At 47.6% G+C, this 22,621-nt stretch overlaps 1 protein-coding gene across 1 annotated transcript in view; it reads right to left on the reverse strand.

The window, feature by feature from the left end:
- Positions 1 to 22,621, reverse strand: part of TAF3 (TATA-box binding protein associated factor 3) — a 167,597-nt gene that overhangs the window by 37,705 nt on the left and 107,271 nt on the right. The window contains 4 exon segments of the mRNA XM_048499552.1: positions 626 to 1,060; positions 1,063 to 1,773; positions 1,775 to 2,302; positions 2,304 to 2,413. Of these exon segments, the coding sequence (XP_048355509.1) occupies positions 626 to 1,060; positions 1,063 to 1,773; positions 1,775 to 2,302; positions 2,304 to 2,413 (1,784 nt within the window).

Below are 22,621 nucleotides of genomic sequence, written 5' to 3' on the forward strand. Positions count from 1 at the left end.
AAGTCTATAAAATTATGCATGGGGTAGAAAATGTTGACAGAGAGAAATTTTTCTCTCTTTCTCACAATACTAGAACCAGGGGGCATTCATTGAAAATGCTGGGGGGAAGGATTAGGACTAATAAAAGGAAACACTTCTTCACACAACGTGTGATTGGTGTTTGGAATATGCTGCCACTGGAGGTGGCCACTCACCTGGATAGCTTTAAAAAGGGCTTGGACAGATTTATGGGGGAGAAGTCGATCTATGGCTACCAATCTTGATCCTCCTTGATCTCAGATTGCAAATGCCTTAGCAGACCAGGTGCTCAGGAGCAGCAGCAGCAGCAGCAGCAGCAGCAGGCCATTGCTTTCACATCCTGCATGTGAGCTCCCAAAGGCACCTGGTGGGCCACTGCGAGTAGCAGAGTGCTGGACTAGATGGACTCTGGTCTGATCCAGCAGGCTAGTTCTTATGTTCTTATGTTATGGACTACAGTTCCCATCATCCCCTGCGGGCATGTTGCTGGGAACTGTAGTCCATAACATCTGGAGGGCCGCAAGTTTGACACCTATGCAATAGGGGAAGGGGGGAAAGATGACCCATAAAGCCCTTCCCCTCCTCACAGCCAATGCCCACGACTTACTTTTTCATGCTTGTGCTTTTCTTTTTCCTTTTCTTTCTTCTCCTTCTCCTTCTTCTCCTTTTCCTTCTCCTTCTTCTCCTTTTCCTTCTCCCGCTCCTTCTTCTTTTTCTTCTCCTTTTTGTCTTTCTTCTTCTCTTTCGGCTTCTCCTTTTCCTCAAACAGCTTCTCGGGAAGTATTGACGAGAGGGGGGGCAGGAGCGAGGGCAGCTTCAGGGCGGCCGGGGTGCTGAACAAGGGCAAGGGCAGATCTTTGGATGGCAGGAGAAGTGGAGCCGAGGAAACTTTCGCCTTGTCTTTGTTTTTATCTTTACCTTTCTCTTTCTTCTCTTTGTCCTTCTTGCTCTTCTCCTTATCTTTCTTCTTCTCCTTATGCTTCTCCGCTTCTTTTGGTGCCCCGCCCTCTTTCAGCTTCACCTCTTTGTCTCGGCTGTCAAAGAGTCCTTTACATTTTAGCAGATTTCGTAGGGGTCCAAATCTTCATCCTTCATCAGGTCCTTCCAGGGACACTTGCCCTCTTTGCCGCCTTCCTTGTCTTTCTCCTTGTTCTTCTCCTTCTCTTTGTTCTTCTCCTTGTTCTTCTCCTTCTGTTTCTCCTTCTTTTTCATTTTTGTCTTCAGCTCTTTCTTCAGCTTCTTTTTCACCTCCCCCGACGAAGCCAGCTTAGTTTTCTCTTCGTAAACCTTCAGCAGGGGCTCCGGGGTGGGCGGAGAAGCAGAAGGAGAGGAGAAATAAGAGAAGTTGGCCGGCAAATTGGCAGGAGCGCCCATGTTTGCCTTCCGAATGACCTCGTCGATTGAGTCATCCATTGTCCATGAAATGTCTGAGCTTGACGTTCCACCAGAAGGAGGAACTAGCGGGAGCCCGGGCTTATTTAAACTGCTGCTGGCCACAACGGAAACTTTTGGTGTCGTCGTCTCTGACACAGAAAGTCTTTTCGGGCTGGTAAAAATATCCCCCTCCGATTCCGACCCTGAAGAAAACTCAAACGGGTCGGGATCTCGTTCAGCACAAGCACGGGCGATGACGGCATCAATGGAGTCATCAATGGTCTTGTCGAGCACTGCCACTTTCTTAGTTGGGTTCTCACTGCTTGGTTTCCCGGGGTCAGCTGGGGCAGGGCCCAGTTTTACCTGGACGTTCTCCTTCCCCCATCGTTTCGCTTAATGCTGTTAACGGGGTCCGACTTGGCGCCTCCTGTTTAATTGCCACTGGGGGAACATGAGCTGGAACCAGCTCTTTGGGAGACTTCTCCGGGCTCTTGGCCCGGCCTGGCGACTTCTTCTCTTTGGGTCCGGTCTTTGGCGAGCGAAGGGGGCTTCCCATGACGGCTGGGGATGGAGACACTTTGGGCGTTTTAGTTTTCTGGCCCGGAGAGCTTGTTTTCCCCTTTGCTTTGGGCACAAATACTTTAGAATCCAAAGGTTTGGCCACAGGCAACTGGGATTTTGAAATGAGATCCAGAATGGGAGGTTCTGGAGAGGGAGGAGCCAGATCAGCGCTGTCCTGGACACAAACTGGGGAGAGCATTGGAGGGATCTTCTGGGTGTTGATAGAACTAAGAGGCTCACGAGGTTCCAGAATCCCCTCCTCAACTTTGATGCTGGATAATCTTGGCCGCTTCGTAGCAGGCATTTCCTCAGACTCCGGGCTCTCCAGCGGTCTCTTGCCTAGGTAATTTTTCATCGTTAACAGCCTCGTCTTCTTCCATCTCGCCGTCCTCTTCCAAAGGTACCTGCATGGCTTCTGCTGATGTTCCTCCATCTGTCGGCACCTGCTCCTCCTCCTCCTCTGTTGTAAGAAACAAGAACAAGAGAAGCGTCACTGGTAGTCTCTCTTGAAAGGAACGATTTTACGAGAAAACAAATTCGTGGGTGCCAAATCGCTCTCTTTAACAATTACAAATGAAGATAAGCAACTTAACTTAAGTATCACCCCACCTTAGCCGATTCCTTTACATTGGTGTGAAAGTTTTTGCTTAATATTTATTTTCTAAACCCATAAGCTACCATACACTGAATCAGACATTTGAGCCATCAAAGCCCATTCAGATTGGCAGGGTGTGGGCATCTCTCCTCCCTGCCATCCTTGCAAAGTAGGCTGGCACCCTGGTGAGCTACTCACATAGTGAAGAAGCATGCTGAGGTTAGCAGTTTCCAGCAGGTAGACTTTAATAGCAAGCAGTTTCCAGCACACTTCTCAACTCTCTCCTTCCTTTCCTTCTCCCCCGGCCTCCTCCCCTGCATCTCTTTCATCCCTCCCAAAAGGTTCCTCACCCCTTGGAATTCCCTGTTCCAGACAACTAGTGGCTGGTGGGCTGTCCATCAAGCCCTGCCAGTTCAGGATTGGCCCCTCAGGGCTCTGGGCCCTTTCCCATGATTTCGGCTGTGCTGGGGCTGTGGCTGGCCTCACCTTTTCCAGTGGAACAGCTGAGGCCTGCTCCTGCTGCCCAGGTAATCCAGCCAGTTGAAGCTTCTCTTAGCTTCCAGGAGGTTATGGTGTTTACTAGTAAGTCCAGGGGTGGAGTTACCAGTTGCAGGGCATCTTGCAGCCCCTGGGTAACTGTCTGGCTAAGGGAGAGGGAGGGAAAGATTTCAGAGTGCTAGGAGGCAGCCCCATCCCTAGGCACAGTGATACTCCAGGGTCTCAGGTGGAAATCTTTCACATCACCTACTACCTGGTCCTTTTAAATTGGAAACACCAGGAACCTTCTGGGTGCAAAGCAGAGACTTTTCCATTGAACCACAGCACCTCCCTCAACATATGAAGTTGCCTTATGCTGAACAAACAAAAGACGGGAGGAAAGACTTAACCCTAAAACAACAGGATTAAGTACCCAAAAGGTCAAGAACAAATGCACGTGTAAAGCCAACAAATTCAATTGTGAAAAATATATATACACAGCAGCTGAAAACAACACTACCAATAGGGTGCTTACTAGCCTACCTTACAAACATCTTTATACACAATGGTCACATACAAAATGATAACACAAAGGGACAAACAAATCCAGTTTCCAATCCTGATTAAATGTTTCTGCCAAATGGCCTTCCTCAGTGGTCAAAGTCTCAGCTCTGACAGTGGTAGATAGTTTTGCAGGACTAATCATAAATAATACTGAGACTTCCCCACATATTATTGGCTTTCATCAAAAGACAGAGCATTGACCTGGTGTTGATTGTTCTCATAAAAGACAAGATGGTGCATTTAAACCAGCCACAGTATCATAGAATCATAGAGTTGGAAGAGACCCCAAGGGCCATCAAGTCCAACCCCCTGCAATGCAGGAGCACACAATCAAAGCACTCCTGACAGATGGCCACCCAGGTCTCTTTAAAAACCTCCAAAGAAAAAGACTCCACCACACTCCAAAGTAGTGCATTCTACTGTCAAACAGCACTTACTGTCAGGAAGTTTTTTCCTGATGTTTAGGTGGAATCTCTTTTCCTTCACCTTGAACCTATTACTCCTGGTCCTAGTCTCTGGAGCAGCAGAAAATAAGCTTGCTCCCTCACCAACAGCAGAAAACAAGCTTGCTCCCTCACTAAACATGGCTATCATGTGACCTCTTCTCTTCACCAAACTAAACATCCCCATCTCCCTAAGTCTCTCCTTGTAGGGCAAGGATTCCAGACCTTTTACCATTTTGGTTGCCCTCCTCTGGACCCGTTCCAGCTTGTCAATATCCTTCTTCCATTGCGGTGCTCAGAACTGTACACAATCATGTAACGATGCCAGTAAAATGCCTGGGGCATGTACAACAGTTGTAAGGTCTTGACTTTTTGGGTGCTTAAGACTGCTCTATACTGAATCAAACCTTTGGTCTATCAAGGTAATCACTGTCTACTCAGTCTGGCAGCAGATCTGCAAAGTCTCAGGCAGAGTCACGCCACCAACAATGTGATCTTTTTAACTGGAGATGCTGAGGGTGTGGATCCCAGGACCGCCTGGGAACTTCGAAGTGGCAGCCCCGTTATACATCTCCCAAGTCAAACAGAATTAGGAAGGGATGCATCCCAGCACCTGAAGTCCAAGCTCCTTATCCTGCCAGCATGGCCAATTGGTCAAGGAGCAGCAGTGGCGTAGGAGGTTAAGAGCTCATGTATCTAATCTGGAGGAACCGGGTTTGATTCCCAGCTCTGCCGCCTGAGCTGTGGAGGCTAGGTGTGAGGGATGCAATTTAGCTTTTCACATAATGAACACATGAATCTGCCTTATACTGAGTCAGACCCTTGGCCCACCAAAGTCAGCATTGCCTACTCTGGCAGGCAGCAGCTCTCCACTGTTTCAGGCAGTGGTCTTTCTCCTCACCTACTGCCTGCTCCTTTTCACTGGAGGTGCCAGGGACTGAACTGGGGACCCACGCAGATGTTCTACTACTGGACGTATTACCTATAGCACAGAGGGGTCTGCAACCCAAGTGCTCTGATTTCACTGACTACAATTCCCTACTGCTCTGCCAGCATGGCCAATTGGCCTTGAAAACCCTTTGAGGGGTCACAATAAGTCAGCTGTGACTTCACGGTGCTTTCCACCTCCAGTATCTGCGCGTCTTAATGCTCTTGAGAAGAAGCAACACCTTGATGCCGCCTGGGAAGAAAATTGGCCATGCTGGCTGGGGCTGATGGGATTTGTAATCTATGAACATCAGGAGAGCCGCAGGTTGTAGACCCCTGCCATAGCACATTCCCCCTCCCCCCAAACGAATGCTGGTCACCTGAATTACAAACATGTCCTAGAATGGGACATCTGGGTGGCAGTACACCACTGGGCCCAGGCTAGCCTGATAAGAACATAAGAACATAAGAACTAGCCTGCTGGATCAGACCAGAGTCCATCTAGTTCAGCAATCTGCTACTCGCAGTGGCCCACCAGGTGCCTTTGGGAGCTCACGTGCAGGATGTGAAAGCAATGGCCTTCTGCTGCTCCTGAGCACCTGGTTCATGGAAGGGCATTTGCAATCTGAGATCAAGGAGGATCAAGATGGGTAGCCATAGATCGACTTCTCCTCCATAAATCTGTCCAAGCCCTGATCTCATCAGATCTCTGAAGCTAAGCAAAGCGGACCTTGGTTAGTAGTTGGATGGGAGACCACCAAGGAAGTTCAGGGTCAGCGTGTAAGAGGCAGGCAATAGCAAACCATCCTCTGAACCTCTTGCCTTGAAAACCCTTTGAGGGGTCACAATGTCAGCTGTGACTTCACGGTGCTTTCCACCTCCAGTATCTGCGTGTCTTAATGCTCTTGAGAAGAAGCAACACCTTGATGCCGCCTGGGAAGAAAATCCAGGACTATATGACCCCCCCTTCCCAAAAAAGTACATGATTTTATTGCTTCGCCAAACATAAAAAAGTAAAATCAAATTCTGAAACTCTGCAAAGTCTTCCTTTCTTCTGAATCCAATTTAAAGGAACTCATTTGGAAGCATTCCCCCCCTCTCTCTCCAGGCCTTTGGAGGGAATGCTTCTTTCCCTCTAAAATGTGTCAATGCCCCGATTTAGGAGAGTTGAGTCAAGAGCCCAGTCAGTCAAGTGAATCTTGGGTTGTAGCATCACAAATTAAGTAAAGCGAGCTAACAAGTCAAGCTTCTGCCAGGGCCCAGAGGATTTACAGCAGCCAGGCCAGAGTGGAGACTTATGCCCGGGGATAAAGCCTGAGCTGGCTGTGCAAAAGAGGAAAGTGTTACAAAGTTCGGTTTTGCTTGGCTGGACATCCGTATTTCTCTCTCTCTCTCTTTCTCTCTCAAAAAAAAGAACAGAACAGAAGAAGAAAGAACGAGCAACAGCAAATTGTTGTTGACTCAGTTGACCACCTGCTAGAAATAGATGCACATTGCAAATTCCACACATCTGATTCAATTGCTATCGGATAGATCATGGGAATGAAATCTACTCTTGTGCTCCTTAGTGGTGGGGATTCAAAGAGAAATTAGCTATTCTGGGAAAATACTGCCATAGGTGTCTTTCATAGGTGTGGGTCTTGGCATTAGGTATCAGGCCAACGCAGAGGTGAAAAAAAACAGCGCCCAAAACCCTTGCCTTGTGGCTAGCAGCCATGTTTTCAACCCTTGTTCAGGCAGAGGAGAGAGACTCCATTTTTGATTAAAAAAACCCCAGAGAATCAAGATCATTCCACACTCCATTAAAGAGGCGACTACATGAGGAAGCAGCTTGAAACCCGCAGGAATCTGGATACATTCAAAAGCAGAAGATTCTCATCCTACGACTACTCATATGAAGAAAAGAAGATTGGTGATGAAACCTTGATATAATGCTTGCTTTCTCTACCACAACGAGTCTCATAGTGGCTTACAACTTCTTCCCTTCCCTTCCCTTCCCTTCCCTTCCCTTCCCTTCCCTTCCCTTCCCTGTAAGCGACACCTTGTGAAGTTGGTGAGGCTGAAGGAGTTCTTAGAGAACTGTGACTGGCCCAAGGTCACTTAGCAGGCTTCATGTGTAGGAGTGGGGAAACCAATTCACCAGATTAGAGTCCACCGCTCACGAGGAAGGAGTGGGGGATCAAACCTGGTTCTCCAGATTAGAGTCCACCGCACCATGCTGGCTCTCACACACAAGGCCATGATTAATGACCAGTGTTTGTAGGCAATGCAGCCTGCCATGGAAAGGAGTCCTTTGCAATTAAGAAGAAGAAAAAGAGTTTGGATTTATACCCCACCTTTCTCTCCTGCAAGGAGACTCAAGGTGCCTCACAAGCTCCCTTCCCTTCCTCTCCCCACAACAGACACCTTGTGAGGGAAGTGAGGCTGAGAGAGCCCCAAAGAACTGCAACTAGCCCAAGGTCACCCAGCAGGAATGTAGGAGTGCAGAAACACATCTGGTTCACCAGATAAGCCTCTATCACTCAGGAGGAGGAGTGGGGAATGAAACCCGGTTCTCCAAATTAGAATCCACCTACTCTTAACCACTTCAGTGATGGAAGGAACAGCCAGGCTTAATCTTAGTTCTTTCTGTATTATTGCATGACACTGCACGCTCAATCACTTTCAAAGTGCACTTTTGACGCTTGGATTTTCCCAGCGGAATAGCAAAATCCATTTTCAAACAATTGTGAAGGTGGATTGAATGTGCATTATTCTGCATGTGTGGAAGGGGCCTAACAGGTAGAAAATGCTTTGTAGAGTTACCAACATAGTTAGTGATCTCCCGCTGTTACACCTGATCTCCAGGTGACAGAAATCAGTTCACCTGGAGAAAATGGTCACTTTGGAAGATAAATCCTGAGGATAGTGGTGGAACGGTTCTTATATCTCCAGATGTTAGGACTGTTGGCTCCCATCAGCCCCTGCCAATTGGCCATGCTGGCAGGGGCTGATGGGAATTGTAGTCCATAACATCTGGAGTGCCAAAGGTTCGCCACCACGGCTCTATGACATGAATGCTCCACTGAAGCTCCTCCCCTCCCCAAACCTCCCCCTTTTCAGGCCCCAGCCCCCAAATCTCCATGCATTTCCCAACCCAGACCCTTTCCACACAAATCCCCCAAAAGTTTATAAAATGTTTTCAATCCCCCCCACCTTTTACCATGATGTATGTCCGCACTCACCCTTTCAAAACGATCCCTGGCTGTCATTTTGTGACCCCCCCCCCCTTTTTAGTATGATGCTCAGTTGATGCTTTTGTGCTTCACAGCTTCACGCTGTGATTCTCTGAGCCTGCTATACTTCATACTTCAAAGATTAGCCCCCTCTCCAAACTCAAGAAACTCACAGAAATGGTGCAGGGGAAACAGGCAAGGGGAAAGGGGCGAGCTCAGAAGATGGTGCCGAGAAGGAAGATCAGGGAAGGCGGAGAGATGTGGGGAATGCCTTGAAGAGATGGCACAGGCAAGTGAAGCCTTTTTGAAAACATTTCAACTAAAGAACCATCTTAAAAGGGCATTCGCTTAAAACATTTTGAGGCTGCAAATAAAACGTTTGGGGAGCCAAAGGGGGTGAAAACAACGCAGAACTCCTTGGAGGAAATGTTTTAAAAGGTTTGTGCAGAAAGGGTTGATGTTTACCCAACAAATGTCCCATGGGCTTCTAAGTGCTAACCAACTCCTGTCTCTGTAAAGATGAGGCGTAGAATGCCGCAACCCCCCCCCCGCCCCCCCCGCCAGATTAAGACGTAAATTGTCAAGAACTGCCTTGGATGCTACAAGGTGGCAGTGTATAATTTCTACATACTTTATCAGACAGGCATTTGATTCTATACTAGCTTTTGTTGATTTCAAAGTGCTTCAGATATTTCAACACATTCCTTATGGGCAGGGGTCTGCGACCTGCGGCTCTCCAGATGTTCATGGACTACAAATCCCATCAGCCCCTGCCAGCATGGCCAATTGAGGCTGCAAATAAAACATCTAGTCCATGAACATCTGGAGAGCCTGCTCATGGGGATACACCGTCCATTGTTATTGAGAGTTGTTGTGCTGTAGCAGTAAGTGTTGGACTAGGATTTGTGAACCCCAGGTCTGAGTCCCTGCTCTGGGAGTTCCATTCAGGTTCGAACCCCCAGTCTGCCGTGTAAACTCGCTGGGTGACTTTTGGGCAAGATGTTGAAGGCATGAGCTTTCCAGAACCAAAGCTTCCTTTGTCAGATACAGGGGAACTTCTTAAACAATTCTCACCCTCTCCTTGCCCCTCAGTGTTCCCTCCGGCCTGTTCCCCACAGAGTTTCTTTTTATCCTGAAACCTGCATTGCGAAGAGAATGAACGTCCTTTCGGAAGCAATGACAAAGGAGAGGGGGAGATGCTCAGACGCGAAAAGGGCCTGACGGACAAAATTGCAGAGCCGAGCAGGTTTCACCGGCTGCTTGCAACAGGCTATGCTCCCGACTTGTCTCCTTTACCTGCACCTTCGTGATAAATCAGGCTTCTTTGACCACAAAACTCCATCAAGGATCCGCGCTGTATTCCTTGTTTAAACATATTTCATTTCCTCCGCCCCTCTCCGTTAAAAATGAAATTATTAGCAAAGACAAGGTAATTAGGCACTGACAACTCACACGCCGCGGCCAATCAATAACAGAAGTATATTAGCTGGGCTGACAGTCGTGTGACGCTGATGGGTTATAAATGGTTCGCGGCTGACCTGAGAAAACGCTGCAGTTTCCCTAACATCCCGCACAATAAGAAAAGAGGAGAGAGACAGAGCGAGAGAGAGAGAGAGAGGGAGAGCACGCGCACCCTAAAATGCTATATAAGCAAGCTAACCTGAAATGACACCTAGTATTATAAATGGCCTAATCTATATGTTAATATGGTTGTATCACATAACTGCAGCAAGACGCAGATAACAATATGACTTTGGGGTTTCTATGGCTACCATCCTGGGTGAACGCGCCAGAAAGCGCCTCGTTGCTGACACCACACAAGCTTTCCGAGGGCTCCTCTTTGGTTATTTATGATATGATTTATGACAACGACAACATCTCCCATTTTCTCCCCTCGTCAGATACAATAAATTGCCATCGTTAATCACCGCTCTCGGTTCGGACCCGATTACAATAGTATAATAGGGGCACCGCTATGGTAATAGCGTGCATTAGGGTGAGATTTCTCTCACAACCCGCTCGTCCTCGATAAAAAGAAATATACGCGCTCGGAGATCGTCTGAGACAACGTCGCTATCTGGAGTATTTCAATAATCTTCTCTTCGAGTGCTTCTGGGTCAGGATTTCGGAGCCATCTCAGATCCTCTGCCGATCGGCCGAGGAAAGGGTCGTGTTTGATGATGTAAAGATTGGAAACCCGGGCCTTTTACTGCACTCGAACACATGGTCGGTGGAGGGTATGCTGTCTGACAGAGGAGGTTTAAGATCGTTGCCTTGTCAAGAGAAGTGGATGGTCAGCTTTTCCACTCTGCTTAACAGCATAATTTCGGGAGAGGGGACAGAGCTTTTCATACGAGAAGGACGGGTCTTTTCTTTTTCAAGAAGTCACTCATTTTAAATGTGTCCATGTTCCAGTTCCAAATGGAAAAAGGCAATCAATTTCGCCTGGCCTTGCCATTTGCTCTGTGCCACCTGTATTATTTGGATGCAAGGGAAAGACCACAGGGAAAGGGAAGGGGCAGACAGCAATTTGGCTCAACAAAGGAGGGGGAGGACAAACCACCCCAAAATGGCCAGATGCCAAGAATTCTGAAAGGCTGGACAGGCAATGGATGCGCACAGGTAATGCCTTCAGAATGAGGTGCAGAAATGTAGCATTATGCAACTTGATGTACCTTATTGGCAACTCGAACGCAGCCTACGCAAGGACCTAGTTCTACTGAGTGGCCACACCTCAATCTGGCCTGTACAAATTCAGTAGGGGACCTCATGACTGGACGCCTGTTCCACTGAAAAGAAAACTCTTGCATTTAGAAGATCAACAGAGGGAGAAAGTTACTTCATTTAGTCAAATGGAACATGTGGGTTTGTTTTCCAAGTCTGCAATCAAAAAATAAAAGAAAAAAAGAGAGCGGGAAGTTATCTAACATTTGCAAAGAAGTTACAATTCTATTACTGGACATAACTGTAACTTCTATCGATGCAAATATAAGATGAACACACACCCCAATCTTTCATACATAACCTTTTTTTAATGGAGTTGTGTTAAATTCAGGGACACTATTTTTTAAAGTTACTGTGGAAGAATTAAACCTCCATCCCATCATTCCAGTTTTCTATCAAATGAGATGCCATGGGTACCACGGAGATCCCGAATAAGGAGGACTCATCTCAGTGAGAATTAGGGATTAGATTCATATGAATAATATATCTCTCAAAGCTCCAAGAAGACCTCTCCCTAGCTGGATAAGCAGGGGACATGTTGGAAAGGGAGGTTCAACACAAATACATGTAAAATGATGGATGCCAGGGTAAAACAACCACAACCCTGGAATGTACATGGGCAAAGTGTGAACAGGTGGCGACTCTTGCCTGGAACGCTGGCTGGATGGGGTCTCCATGCAACTTGGTGGCACATTTTTTCTTCCTAATCTGCCTTGAGCCAAGAGGAAAGGCAGCGTACCCATATTTTAAGACATCAAATATTAATTAAGAAATAACCTAGTGGTCCTGAGGCAGCGAATCACACAGTTATGCTCAGAGCGAAAGGGGACTTCCTTTTTCCTGTCCGGGATCTACTTTCCATCAACATCGTTGGGTGCCCCTAAGTTACAACATTCTGAGAAAAACGTATCTCGTTCAATTTTCTTTATCTCGTTTTACAACTTTATAAACCTCGTTCATGCCCCGCCTCTGAAAAGCTCCAATCTTCATAGCCTTTTCTCACAGAAGGTGAGACATTCCTCTAATCCTTTGGGTAACTCTTTTCCTGCAGCTTTTCTAGTGCTACAACGTTCTTCGAGAGATGCAGTGACCATACTCGACACTGTATTCGAAATGCAGCTGCACCATACAGATACGCAAAAGCATGAGTTATGGGCCGTCTTGCTCTCAATCCCTTTCTAATAATATTTAGCACACAATCTGCCTTTTGTGGCGCTGTTGCACACAGCGTTGATGGATTTGCTCAGCTATCCCATGATCCCTTCCCTGGTCAGTCACCACTTGTTTACTCTTTATCAGTGTACATTACAGAGCTGTTTTTGTTTTGCCCCAATAAGAACCATTTTACACTTATTCCCACTGTGAGTGCAATCCAGGGTGGAGTGAGGGAATGGAGCTTTGGAAGTGGGGTAGGGCTGCTCCAGCATGGGTGCCCACTCCACCAGCGTTAAGGGGCAAATATGCTGGCGGAGGAGCTATTATGCTGGCAGCAGAGCACTGCGCACCGGCATGACACCTGAACCCAGAAGCTACCACACGTAGTGGGGCCCCTCCGCCACAGGAGCCTGAACCAGCAGGGGTGGGGATGGTTTAGAGGCATTCCTGGAGGCAGAGTTTCCCAGTGCAGTTTCAGCCTGGGAACGTCTCCTTTTTGCAGCACAGACTTACACCACCAAAAAGGGTGGCATAAGTCATTCCTGGCTTCCCCAGAAGAGAAGAAGTTCTCCGCCAGTGCCTGCACTGCCAACCGCCTCTTTGGCTTCTGCTCTTCCACCCCCATCCCGGATTGGGCTTCCCATCTCACTTTCCAGAAAGTCCTCTGCTTTCCCAGCTTAGAGAGATCTTCTTGGAGCTTTTCATAAGCTGTTTCGATTCCACCACACTGAGTAATTTGGAATCATCTACAAACCCAGAGGTTTCTCTGCTCATTTCTGAGGACCGACTACATAACGAGTTCCTAACAAGCAAGAGTCCTGAAACCAAGTAGTTTTCCCAACAACCACACAGCACTTACAGGGAACATCTGATGTTTAAAGCCTGCGGGGGACCCATTTTGACTCAGGATCACAGCATGGGGAGAGAGGGTCTCCTGCCTTTCTCCCTGCTTGGTGTCTTCTTCAGCTGAAATGGCTCTCCCGGCGGGGGTGGCGGTGTTTACTTCCCCCATTTTGAAGCTGAACATGCACAGACTACTCTACGTGCAGCTCCAAAATTATGCCGCGGTTGTGCATTTGTGGGGAAAGTGAGTCGACCCCTCCAAAAAAGTGTCAAGAACTTCAGCCCTGATTCCTGATCATATAAAAATGGCAGAATTTCACAGGATATTGTACCAGTTCTATTTAATTAATAAAACTGGTACCATATCCTGTGAAATTCCGCTGCTCGCCACCACTGCAAGAACGGACCATGTACTCCTGCTATTGTTTCCTGCAGTTTAACCTGTTTCTAATCCACAAAGCAACCTGTCCTCTTATCCCGTCGCTTCTGAATTACTTGGAGCCATTTCTTCTTGCCCCTCTTCCTCACTCTTGGCAAGTCCAAAACACCGATGCAGATCAACGATTTCAAGCAATTCGGACTTGTGACTGCCAGCCTAGTTGGAGAAACCATCCATTGCTAATACACATATTTCAATTACAGCTGAGGCTCCAGAAAGTGGCTAACTCGGCCAGGGAACGGGGACCAGAGAGAAATCAAACTAAGGTGCTTCAAATCTAAGGGGAAGACAAATATGTGAAGGGGGTGGGGGTGGGGTGAAAGGAGGAGAGACAACAAGCAAACAGATAGGAAGGAAGGAAGGAAGGAAGGAAGGAAGGAAGGAAGGAAGGAAGGAAGGAAGGAAGGAAGGAAGGAAGGAAGGAAGGAAGGAAGGAAGGAAGGAAGGAAGGAAGGAAGGAAGGAAGGAAGGAAGTTTAGATCCAGGAGCATTTTTCATATTTGAAATGGGTAGGAAACCATGGTTTAAGAGATCAATGTTGCCGCACACTTCCACAGTTGGTGGCACCATATTTGATTCACACGCCTGTTGCACGATTCCCTCGCAAACCCAATTCAGACAGCACGGTGAGAGCGGCTGTGTGAAAAACCTGGATGGACAGATATTTAAAACTGTGCAGTCCACCCTTGTCAACTATTTTTGGCAGCAAAGGAAACATTTCTTATGTGCACGTACAAGTTGCTCTGCTCCCACTAAAACAAATTGATAGCATCTCTATAAAGAAATGACTCTCTCAATACATATGGTTTGCTTCTAGCACACTGCATCAGACGAAAGTATTCATAGCTCAATTAGCCAAATATCTTCCGGCACAGTATAGACAGGATCTAGGCAGGGCAAGAACCGCAATGACGCTACTAATAAAGACGATCCTGCCAATGCAGGTATTGAACTCTTGTGGTTCTGCCCTTAATAGGTTCCCTTAGCTGGAATGTCTTGTTCACTGCTGAATATTGATAGCATTCCTTGGGTTTATTGGGAGTTGGACATTTGTTGCCAACTTTCTTCTGCACCCGCCTACATGTATCGCCAAGAAGGGCATCTGGATTCTGAACCCACAATGGGGTAAGGAAGAGTCCAGGGAGGGGAGCATGGGGATGGGCTTTAACCTCTGAGGCATACGTGTCAAACTCGTGGCCCTCCAGATGTCATGCTGGCAGGGGATGATGGGAACTGTAGTCCATAACATCTGGAGGGCCACGAGTTTGACACCTGTGCTCTGGGGCATCCAAGAGGGATCTGAAGCTCTGGACATCTCCAAAGCAAAGGACAGGCACTGCAATTCAAAGGGCAGGAACCGCATTGTTTCATACAACAGCCAGTCAAATACTCCCCAAACAACTCTGCCATCTCCCCTGCCTCCTCGGTCATGCAGTTCATAGCTTTATTGCCTTGGAACATGGAGACTCCACCTAATTACTGACAGAGCTCATGAGAGCCAGCAAGATGTTGTGGTTAAGAATGGCAGACTCCGATCTGAACCGGGTTCAATTCCCCGTTCTTCCACATGAATTCGACTGTGTGATTTTGGGCCAGTCACCGTTTGCTCAGAACTCTCTTAGCTCACTCGAAGGCAGGCTACGACAAACCACCTCTGAGAGTCTGTTGCCGAGAAAACCCTACAGGGTCACCGTAAATCATGGTGATGGCAAACACACACACACACACACACACACACACACACACACACACACACACACACACACACACACACACACACACACACACACACACACACACACACACACACACACACACACACACACACACACACACACACAAGCAGATGAACCCCTCCCTCCATGAATTTGTCTAATTTCCTTTCGACGCTAACAAAGTGATTTCTGCAAGTTAGCTACTGATGCCAGAGTCCTGCTAATCGACAGCTACTGCAGTCAGCCATCAGGATGGTGCATGTTAGAAAGTGTCCTTAGATGGCATCTATATCATTCAGCACTGGTTTCACATAGATGTGCCCACCCTAAGGCAGCAAGGTGGTACGCAGGTCCTTGGAAGCGATTCCTGTCGAACCTAGTTGGCCTTCGCTCACATGCATGGGATTGGGCTCTAGGACAATGTGCCGAAAAGGAGCATGTCAGGTTCAAGAAAGTCTGCGAATAAATAACTGAGAAAAGTTCAGACGAGTGGCACTTTAAATCAACCAAGTTTTTATTCTTGGTATAAGTAGAGAAGAAGAGTTTGGATTTATACTGCACCTTTCTCTCCTGTAAAGAGACTCAAGGTGGCTTACAAGCTCCTTTCGCTTCCTCTCCCCACATCAGACACCTTGTGAGGCAGGTGGGGCTGAGAGAGTTCTGAGAGAACTGTGACGAGCGCAAGGTCATCCATCAGGAATGTGGAGTACGGAAACACATCGTGTTCACCTGATAAGCCTCTGCCACTCAGGTGGAGGAGTGGGGAATCAAACTTGGTCCTCCAGATTAGAATCCACCTGCTGTTAACCACTACACCACTCTGGCTTCAGCTGTGCATGCATACTTCTTCAGATACCAAATAACCGTTTGCCTGGTACTCACAGTAAAAATCACCTTCAAGCAACTGGGAAGATTTTGCAAAGTGAAAGGGTTGATCCCATCCACCTAGACTTGGAGAAGACCCTTATAAACTATGAATGGCATATGCAAAAAGGCAAGCTATTACAAAAAAGGAGGCCAGTAGGTTCGAAGTCAAGTCGAGCAGTATAGATTCTGGAAGACCTGGGTCAGGGAGGAAGCCCAATTTCTTAAGAAAAACAACCACATTTTCCTTACTGATCTGACTTTCCCCAATGCCTGAATGGGCTCACAGATACTTACAGCGCTGACTTTCTGAAATGCTCATTGCCAATGAATGTTCCAAATGCCTGTTTCAAAATGAGCCAGCATAGCGCAGCGGTTAGAGTATCAGACGAAGATCTGGGAAATCCAGGTTTGAATCACCACTCTGTCACTCTGCTGGGTGACTTTGAATCAGTGACTCTTTCTCAGCTTAATCTACCGTCCAGGGAGGTGGCTATAAAGATCAAATGGAAGAGTGGAGATTCATGGCAACAACTGGGGACCATGTCTGGGGACCCCTGAAGCTAAGAAGAAGAGTTTGGATTTTGCTTCCGAAAGGAGTCTCAAACAGGCTTACAAACTCCTTTCCCTTCCTCTCCCCACAACAGACACCTTACATAGGTGTCAAACTCGCACCCCTCCAGATGTTATGGACTGCAGTTCCCATCATCCCTGCCAGCTGGCAGAGGATGATGGGAACTGTAGTCCATAACATCTGGAGAGCTGCCAGTTTGACACCTGTGCTTTGTGAGGTAGGTGGAGCTGAGAGAGTTCTGAGAGAACTGTGACCGGGCCAAGGTCATCCAGCAGGCTTCACGTGAAGAAGCCAAAACATGTTGAGAATACAGGCACCAGTGACTTTTTAGGGCTTTTGCACTACGTAATGTGTGAGTTTTAATTGTAAACATGGCATTTTAATTGTGCTGTGAGCCGCCCCAGGCCAACATGGTCAGGAAAGGGTGGGCTGGAAACCAAAACAAATAGACATGATATTATACTATATAGTATTATATCAAACTGAAAGTTCTATAGATTTGCTGAGTTTTATTAGCAATCTGGAACATTTTGGTACCCTCGATTACCAATCACTGTTCTGAGTAATTGGGAAATGTGGCAACGAGGAAAAGTGTATTATAAATCACTTGGGGGGGGTGGCTGGCAAGAGGGTTGTTCATTTTCTCATTTATTTCATGCACTGACCCGTCTCCTCCCGTCTGTTCTATGAAGAGCTCTGAGCAGCATACTCAACGCTCCTTTTCCTGTTTTCCTGTGGCGTAGGTTAGGCTGAGCGTGTGTGACTGGCCAAGGTAGACCAGTGAGCTCCTGCAGACATTACACCCGCTGTCCTGCACAAGTTTTGAGAAAGTATACCATAATGAGGAGAGGGGGTGTCACCCTACTACCCTGATCTTATCACTCTGCGGCATCTCAGCCCTTTTCTCTTTGTGTTGTCTCTGGATGGCCTTGCCTTCCCCTATTTTCTCTTTCCACCCGTTCCCCCATCAAGTGTCCCTAGGGGTGCGGGTGAGGCCGGGAGGGAATTATCAGGCGGCGTGATCTCCTCTGCAGCTACACAGCAGCACCTCTCCGGCGGCACTCAACAGCCATCTGAAACCGGAGAGGAGAGGCCTACTCTCTCTGTCAGCTTCAAAACGCTCCTGTCAGCACCGCCCCCCCCCCTCCACCCCAGTAAAGTGCTACAAGAACGCCAGGCGATCACGCTGAGTAATAATTCTGCGGGCAGTTTTCTCAGTTGAGCGAGCAGCGCAAATTTAGAGGGCATGGGAAAAATTAAAACCACATCCAACTCCGAGGCCTCTTTGCGGCAGCGGTGGAGGAGGGCGACAGAAACCTACTACCTCTCCAGCCAGGGAGGGGGCTCTTGCGTCAGTGCAACACTGGAAAAATGAACCTTTCCCCCAAAGATCAAGAACTAAGAATTCTGTAGTGGGAACGAGCCACGGAGTTAGTTTATGAAGGGGCGAAAACATGAAGGGAAAAGGAATAATCAGTAACACCCTCTTTCCAAAAGAGCCAGTGTGGTCTAGCAGTTAGAGTGCCGGACTAGGAGATCCGGGTTCAAATCTCCACTCTGCCATGGGAGATTCGAACCTAGATCTCCTAGTCCAGCACTCTGACTGGGAGTTCGCCAAGCGCCTTTGAGCTACTCACATTCTTAGTCTAACCCAGGGGTCTTCAAACTATGGCCCTCCAGATGTTCAAGAACTACAATTCCCATCAGCCCTGCTACTTGGCCATGCTGGCAGAGGCTGATGGGAATTGTAGTTCCTGAACATCTGGAGGGCCATAGTTTGAAGACCTCTGGTCTAACCGATCGCACAGGATTGTTGGCAGGCTAAAATCAAGGACAGGACAATGTATTTTTTATTTATTGATCAATCTTATATCCCGTCCTATCCCAGAAGGGCTCAGGGCAGGTCACAACAGATCAATACATTAAAACATTAAAAAATAGGACAATACAAAAATTAAAACAATACTATGAACGCCCGATTAAACTGTACAGTATTAAGTTACTACTAAAAATAGATGGCTGAGTATAGTTCTTAGATCATCGTGATTTCCCCCTTCCTCACCCCAGAGGCCAAATGATGTTAAGCTGCTTTGGGTCCTATTGGGGTCCTATTGGGGAAAAAGACACGATATAAATAAAGTAAATCAGCCCCACCCACCTCACAGGATGTTTGTTGTGTGGGGGGTGGGTGGGAGGGAAAGGAGATTGTAAGCCCCTTTGAGTCTCCTTACAGGAGGGAAAGGGGGGGCTATAAATCCAAACTCTTTTTCTATGTGCCAAGCAGATGAGCTATGGTTGCTCCCCAAATGTGAAGGCAGCTCAATAGGTCCACATGCATACTTGGAAAATCCTCCGCTTCTAGGAAGTGGCAAATTAACAGCAGGGCTCAGATGTTACACAGCAGTAGGGGCAGAGAGGAACTCCACTATCCTTTTGTTTGTACTTTCCTGTATGCCAGATCTCAGATCTCAAGCAGGCCGCGTCTCCCCCTTGCTCAGACGCACAAGATCCCCGATTTGCAAAGAGCTGACGTATTTTGCAGCAACACAGGAGATGATTTCGCCTTTCAAATCAATCTGCCGCCTGGTTTTGCTTATGGAAAAGGATCCCCCCCCCCTCCCCCAAAAGTCCACAACTTGCAACAGAAGATAACTCACTTGCTGAAAGAGGCACACAGAGCGAAAAAGTCCATTTTAAAACCAAATCTGCAGCAAGGCCTAGTTGCTCTGAATGACCTTGACAAAAAATGGGGAGGGGAAGGGGAGAGAGAAAATCTCAGGACCTGGGGCTCTAAAACTATTTTAGACTGAGCTTTGAATAATTGTCCTACAATATGAGTTTCCTGATTAATTGCTTAAGATAAGGTCTCCTTTTCCTTGCCGGCCTCCCGTGGCTCCCCCATTTCACTTCCCATAATCACTTGTGTCTCAGTTTTCTGTACATTGGGAACAGCTAAGAAGGAGAGGGAGAGAGAGGGGGAAAAAATGAGATACACAATTCCATTACTTGAGGATTAGCCAAAAGATAACCCTAGGTATTCCATTACTGACCATTATTTGAGTAATTATGCAATCAAATTCAGTCAATTTGAAAGATACTCTAATTGTTTTCCGAGGTTTGTTCGCGCTGCACAGTCGACCAAACACACAACAGTAGGTTCAAGTTGGAAAGGAGAAATTAAAAAGTACCGGGGTCTGCTCCTGGAAGAAAATAAAAATAAAAGCGAATTAGGCCGCCGAGGGGCCGGCTGCCTACAGAAGGGAGTTAAGGATCTAGACTGATCAGATTTGTGGCCCCCAAACAGCCTCAAGGAGAACTGCAGAATTTAGAGATTTTCCAAAGGTGACTTTTCTATTTACCGCGTGCAAAACTGATATGCAGACGGGAGCTTTCTGGGAGAGAGTCAGGGCATACTTTCAAAAGGACGGAGAAGAATAGGTTCCTTACAGCCCCGAACCTGCCTGAGTGTTACCAAACGTGACCGAGTTCCCAAAAGGCAGCATCACAGACAGGAGAAGGGAATGAATGCAGCTGCCTCTCATTTAAATCGCGTCCTCAAAGGGCTTCTATCGGTGTGAATGACAACAGCTCCCACTTTCGACAAGAACTTAAGGCCTCTGCAAAACAGAGGCAAGAAGGTTAAGAGCTGACATGATAGCCATGTTCAGGTATTTGGAGGGATGTCATGTTGGTGAGGGAGCGAGCTTGCTTTCTGCTGCTCCAGAGACTCAGACCAGGAGGAATGGATTCAATGTGAAGGAAAAGTGATGCCACCTAAACATTAGGGCTGTCAGGGCTGTTCGACAGTGGAATGCACTGCCTCGGAGTGTGGTGGGGTCTCCCTCTTTGGAGGTTTTAAAAGAGAGGCTGGATGGCCATCTGTCAGGAGTGCTTTGATTGTGTATTCCTGCATTGCAGGGGGTTGGACTTGATGGCCCTTGGGGTCTCTTCCAACTCAAGGATTCTATGACTCTAAGACTCATGAGATAGAGCTGGCCTTCACAGAATCTGCTTGGGGGGTCCAAAATATTGTTCTACCAGTTGCCACCTCTGCCAGGGACACTAGATATAGAAATCAGGGGGAAATCCCAGGTTCCTTATAAGGTAGAACAGGGGTCTGCAACCTGTGGCTCTCCTGATGTTCATGAACTTCAATTCCCATCACTGGCCATGCTGGCAGGGGCTGATGGGAATTGTAGTTCATGAACATCTGGAGAGCCGCAGATTGAAGACCCCTGAGGTAGAAGTAGAGTTGACAGCTGTGGGTTGGGTAATTATTAGAGATCTGGGGGAGGGAGGCAGTGCCTGAAGAGGGCAGGGTTTGGGGAAGATGTACAGTTTTGAGCCTGTCTTCCTCATAAGGTATACTGAGACATTCTTCCTGAAAGTATCATAACGACACTTCTGCCCTTTTTATGACAGATTCATGGAGTTCTACACACTGAAAACTCACGAGAATTACTCACATTGTCAATAGCCAGAAATCCTGGAGAAGCCACTAGAAGCCTGTCCTTGCCATGGATTGGCACAAAGTCCGAGGTCAGAGAAGGTCCTCTAACCGGGTTGGATCCCCACTGCTCCACATGGGCCGGGGAAATCTAATCTGGAGAATTGGGTTGGATTCCCCCCTTCTCTGTGTGAGCAGCAAACTCTAACCTGGTGAACTGTGTTTGATTCCCACATCTTCCACATCAGCAGTGGACTTTGATCTAGTGAACCAGGTTCGATTTCCCACTGCTGCGTATGAAGCCTGCTGGAGGACCCTGGTCCACTCTCAGCTCACGCGGGGACAGCAGATGGCAAACCACCTCTGAGCATTTCTTGCCTTGAAAACCCCACAGGATCGCCATGGCTCAGCTGTGACTTGAGGGAACTTTTCACCACCACCTGTTGTCCAATTAATCGGATTAGGATTGGGAACATCATCCAGGTTCAAATCCACCCATCAGGCATGGAGCCGGCTGACCTTCAAAGAGTCCTTCCCTCCTAGCCAAAGCTACCTCACAGGACAATTCTAATAGAGAGACTGTGTGGTATAGTGGTTAGTGTCCAAATTAGGATCTAGGAGACCCAGGCTTGAATTCCCACTCTCCCTTGAAAGCTTGCTGGGTGACCCTGAGCCAGTCCCAGACTCTCAGCCAAATCTACCTCGTGGGGTTGCTGCAGAGGGAAAACGTAGCCTGGTGCAAAATCTGCGTTTTCCATGCCCCCCGCCCCCCCCCATAGGCAGCCACCCTCCCTCACCATGACCAAACAATGTTTTTTTGTACCAGGATGTCTCAAAGTCACCATCACATTATAGAACATGCCCCAACTCACAAATCTAAACATAGCAATGGTCCGTGCCACACAGCGGAAATACATTTTTCACAGAGGGGAGGAGGAGGAGCATTTTCTGCCCCCATGTGACTAAATGGCCACAGCCCGGGGACATTTGACCCCATATATCCCCCTGGGCGGTACACCCCTGGGTTGCTGTAAGGATAAAGCGGAGAAGATAAGAACGGTGTAAACTGCTTTAGGTCCCCACTGGACAGAAAGAAGCATATATAAGAACATAAGAAAGAGCCTGCTGGATCAGAACAGAGTCTACCTAGACCAGCACTCTGCTACTCGCAGTGGCCCACCAGGTGCCTTTGGGAGCTCACGTGCAGGATGTGAAAGCAATGGCCTTCTGCTGCTGCTGCTCCTGAGCACCTGGTCTGCTAAGGCATTTGCAATCTCAGATCAAGGAGGATCAAGATTGGTAGTCTTAGTTCGACTTCTCCACAAATCTGTCCAAGCCCCTTTTAAAGATCTCCAGGTTAGTGGCCATCACCACCTCCTGTGGCAGCATATTCCAAACACCAATCACGCGTTGCTTTGCTTCATATGAATGAAGCAAATAAAATAAATAAAATAAAATAAATAATAATAAAACAATCAGCATAGATGCTCCCCTCAGTTCCTCGGAGGAAGCGTAGGACAAAATGTACTAGAGAAATTAGGGTTGCCAGCTCCTGCTTGGGAAACATTTGGAGATTTGGGGGGTAGGGTCTGAGGAAGGGAGAGACTTCAGTGGGGTACAATGCCGAAGAATTCACCATCCAAAGCAGCCATTTTCTCCAGGTGAGCTGATCTCAGTTGCCTGGAG

The sequence above is a fragment of the Sphaerodactylus townsendi genome, linkage group LG06, assembly GCF_021028975.2.
Source record: "Sphaerodactylus townsendi isolate TG3544 linkage group LG06, MPM_Stown_v2.3, whole genome shotgun sequence".
NCBI classification, from domain to species: Eukaryota; Metazoa; Chordata; class Lepidosauria; order Squamata; family Sphaerodactylidae; genus Sphaerodactylus; species Sphaerodactylus townsendi.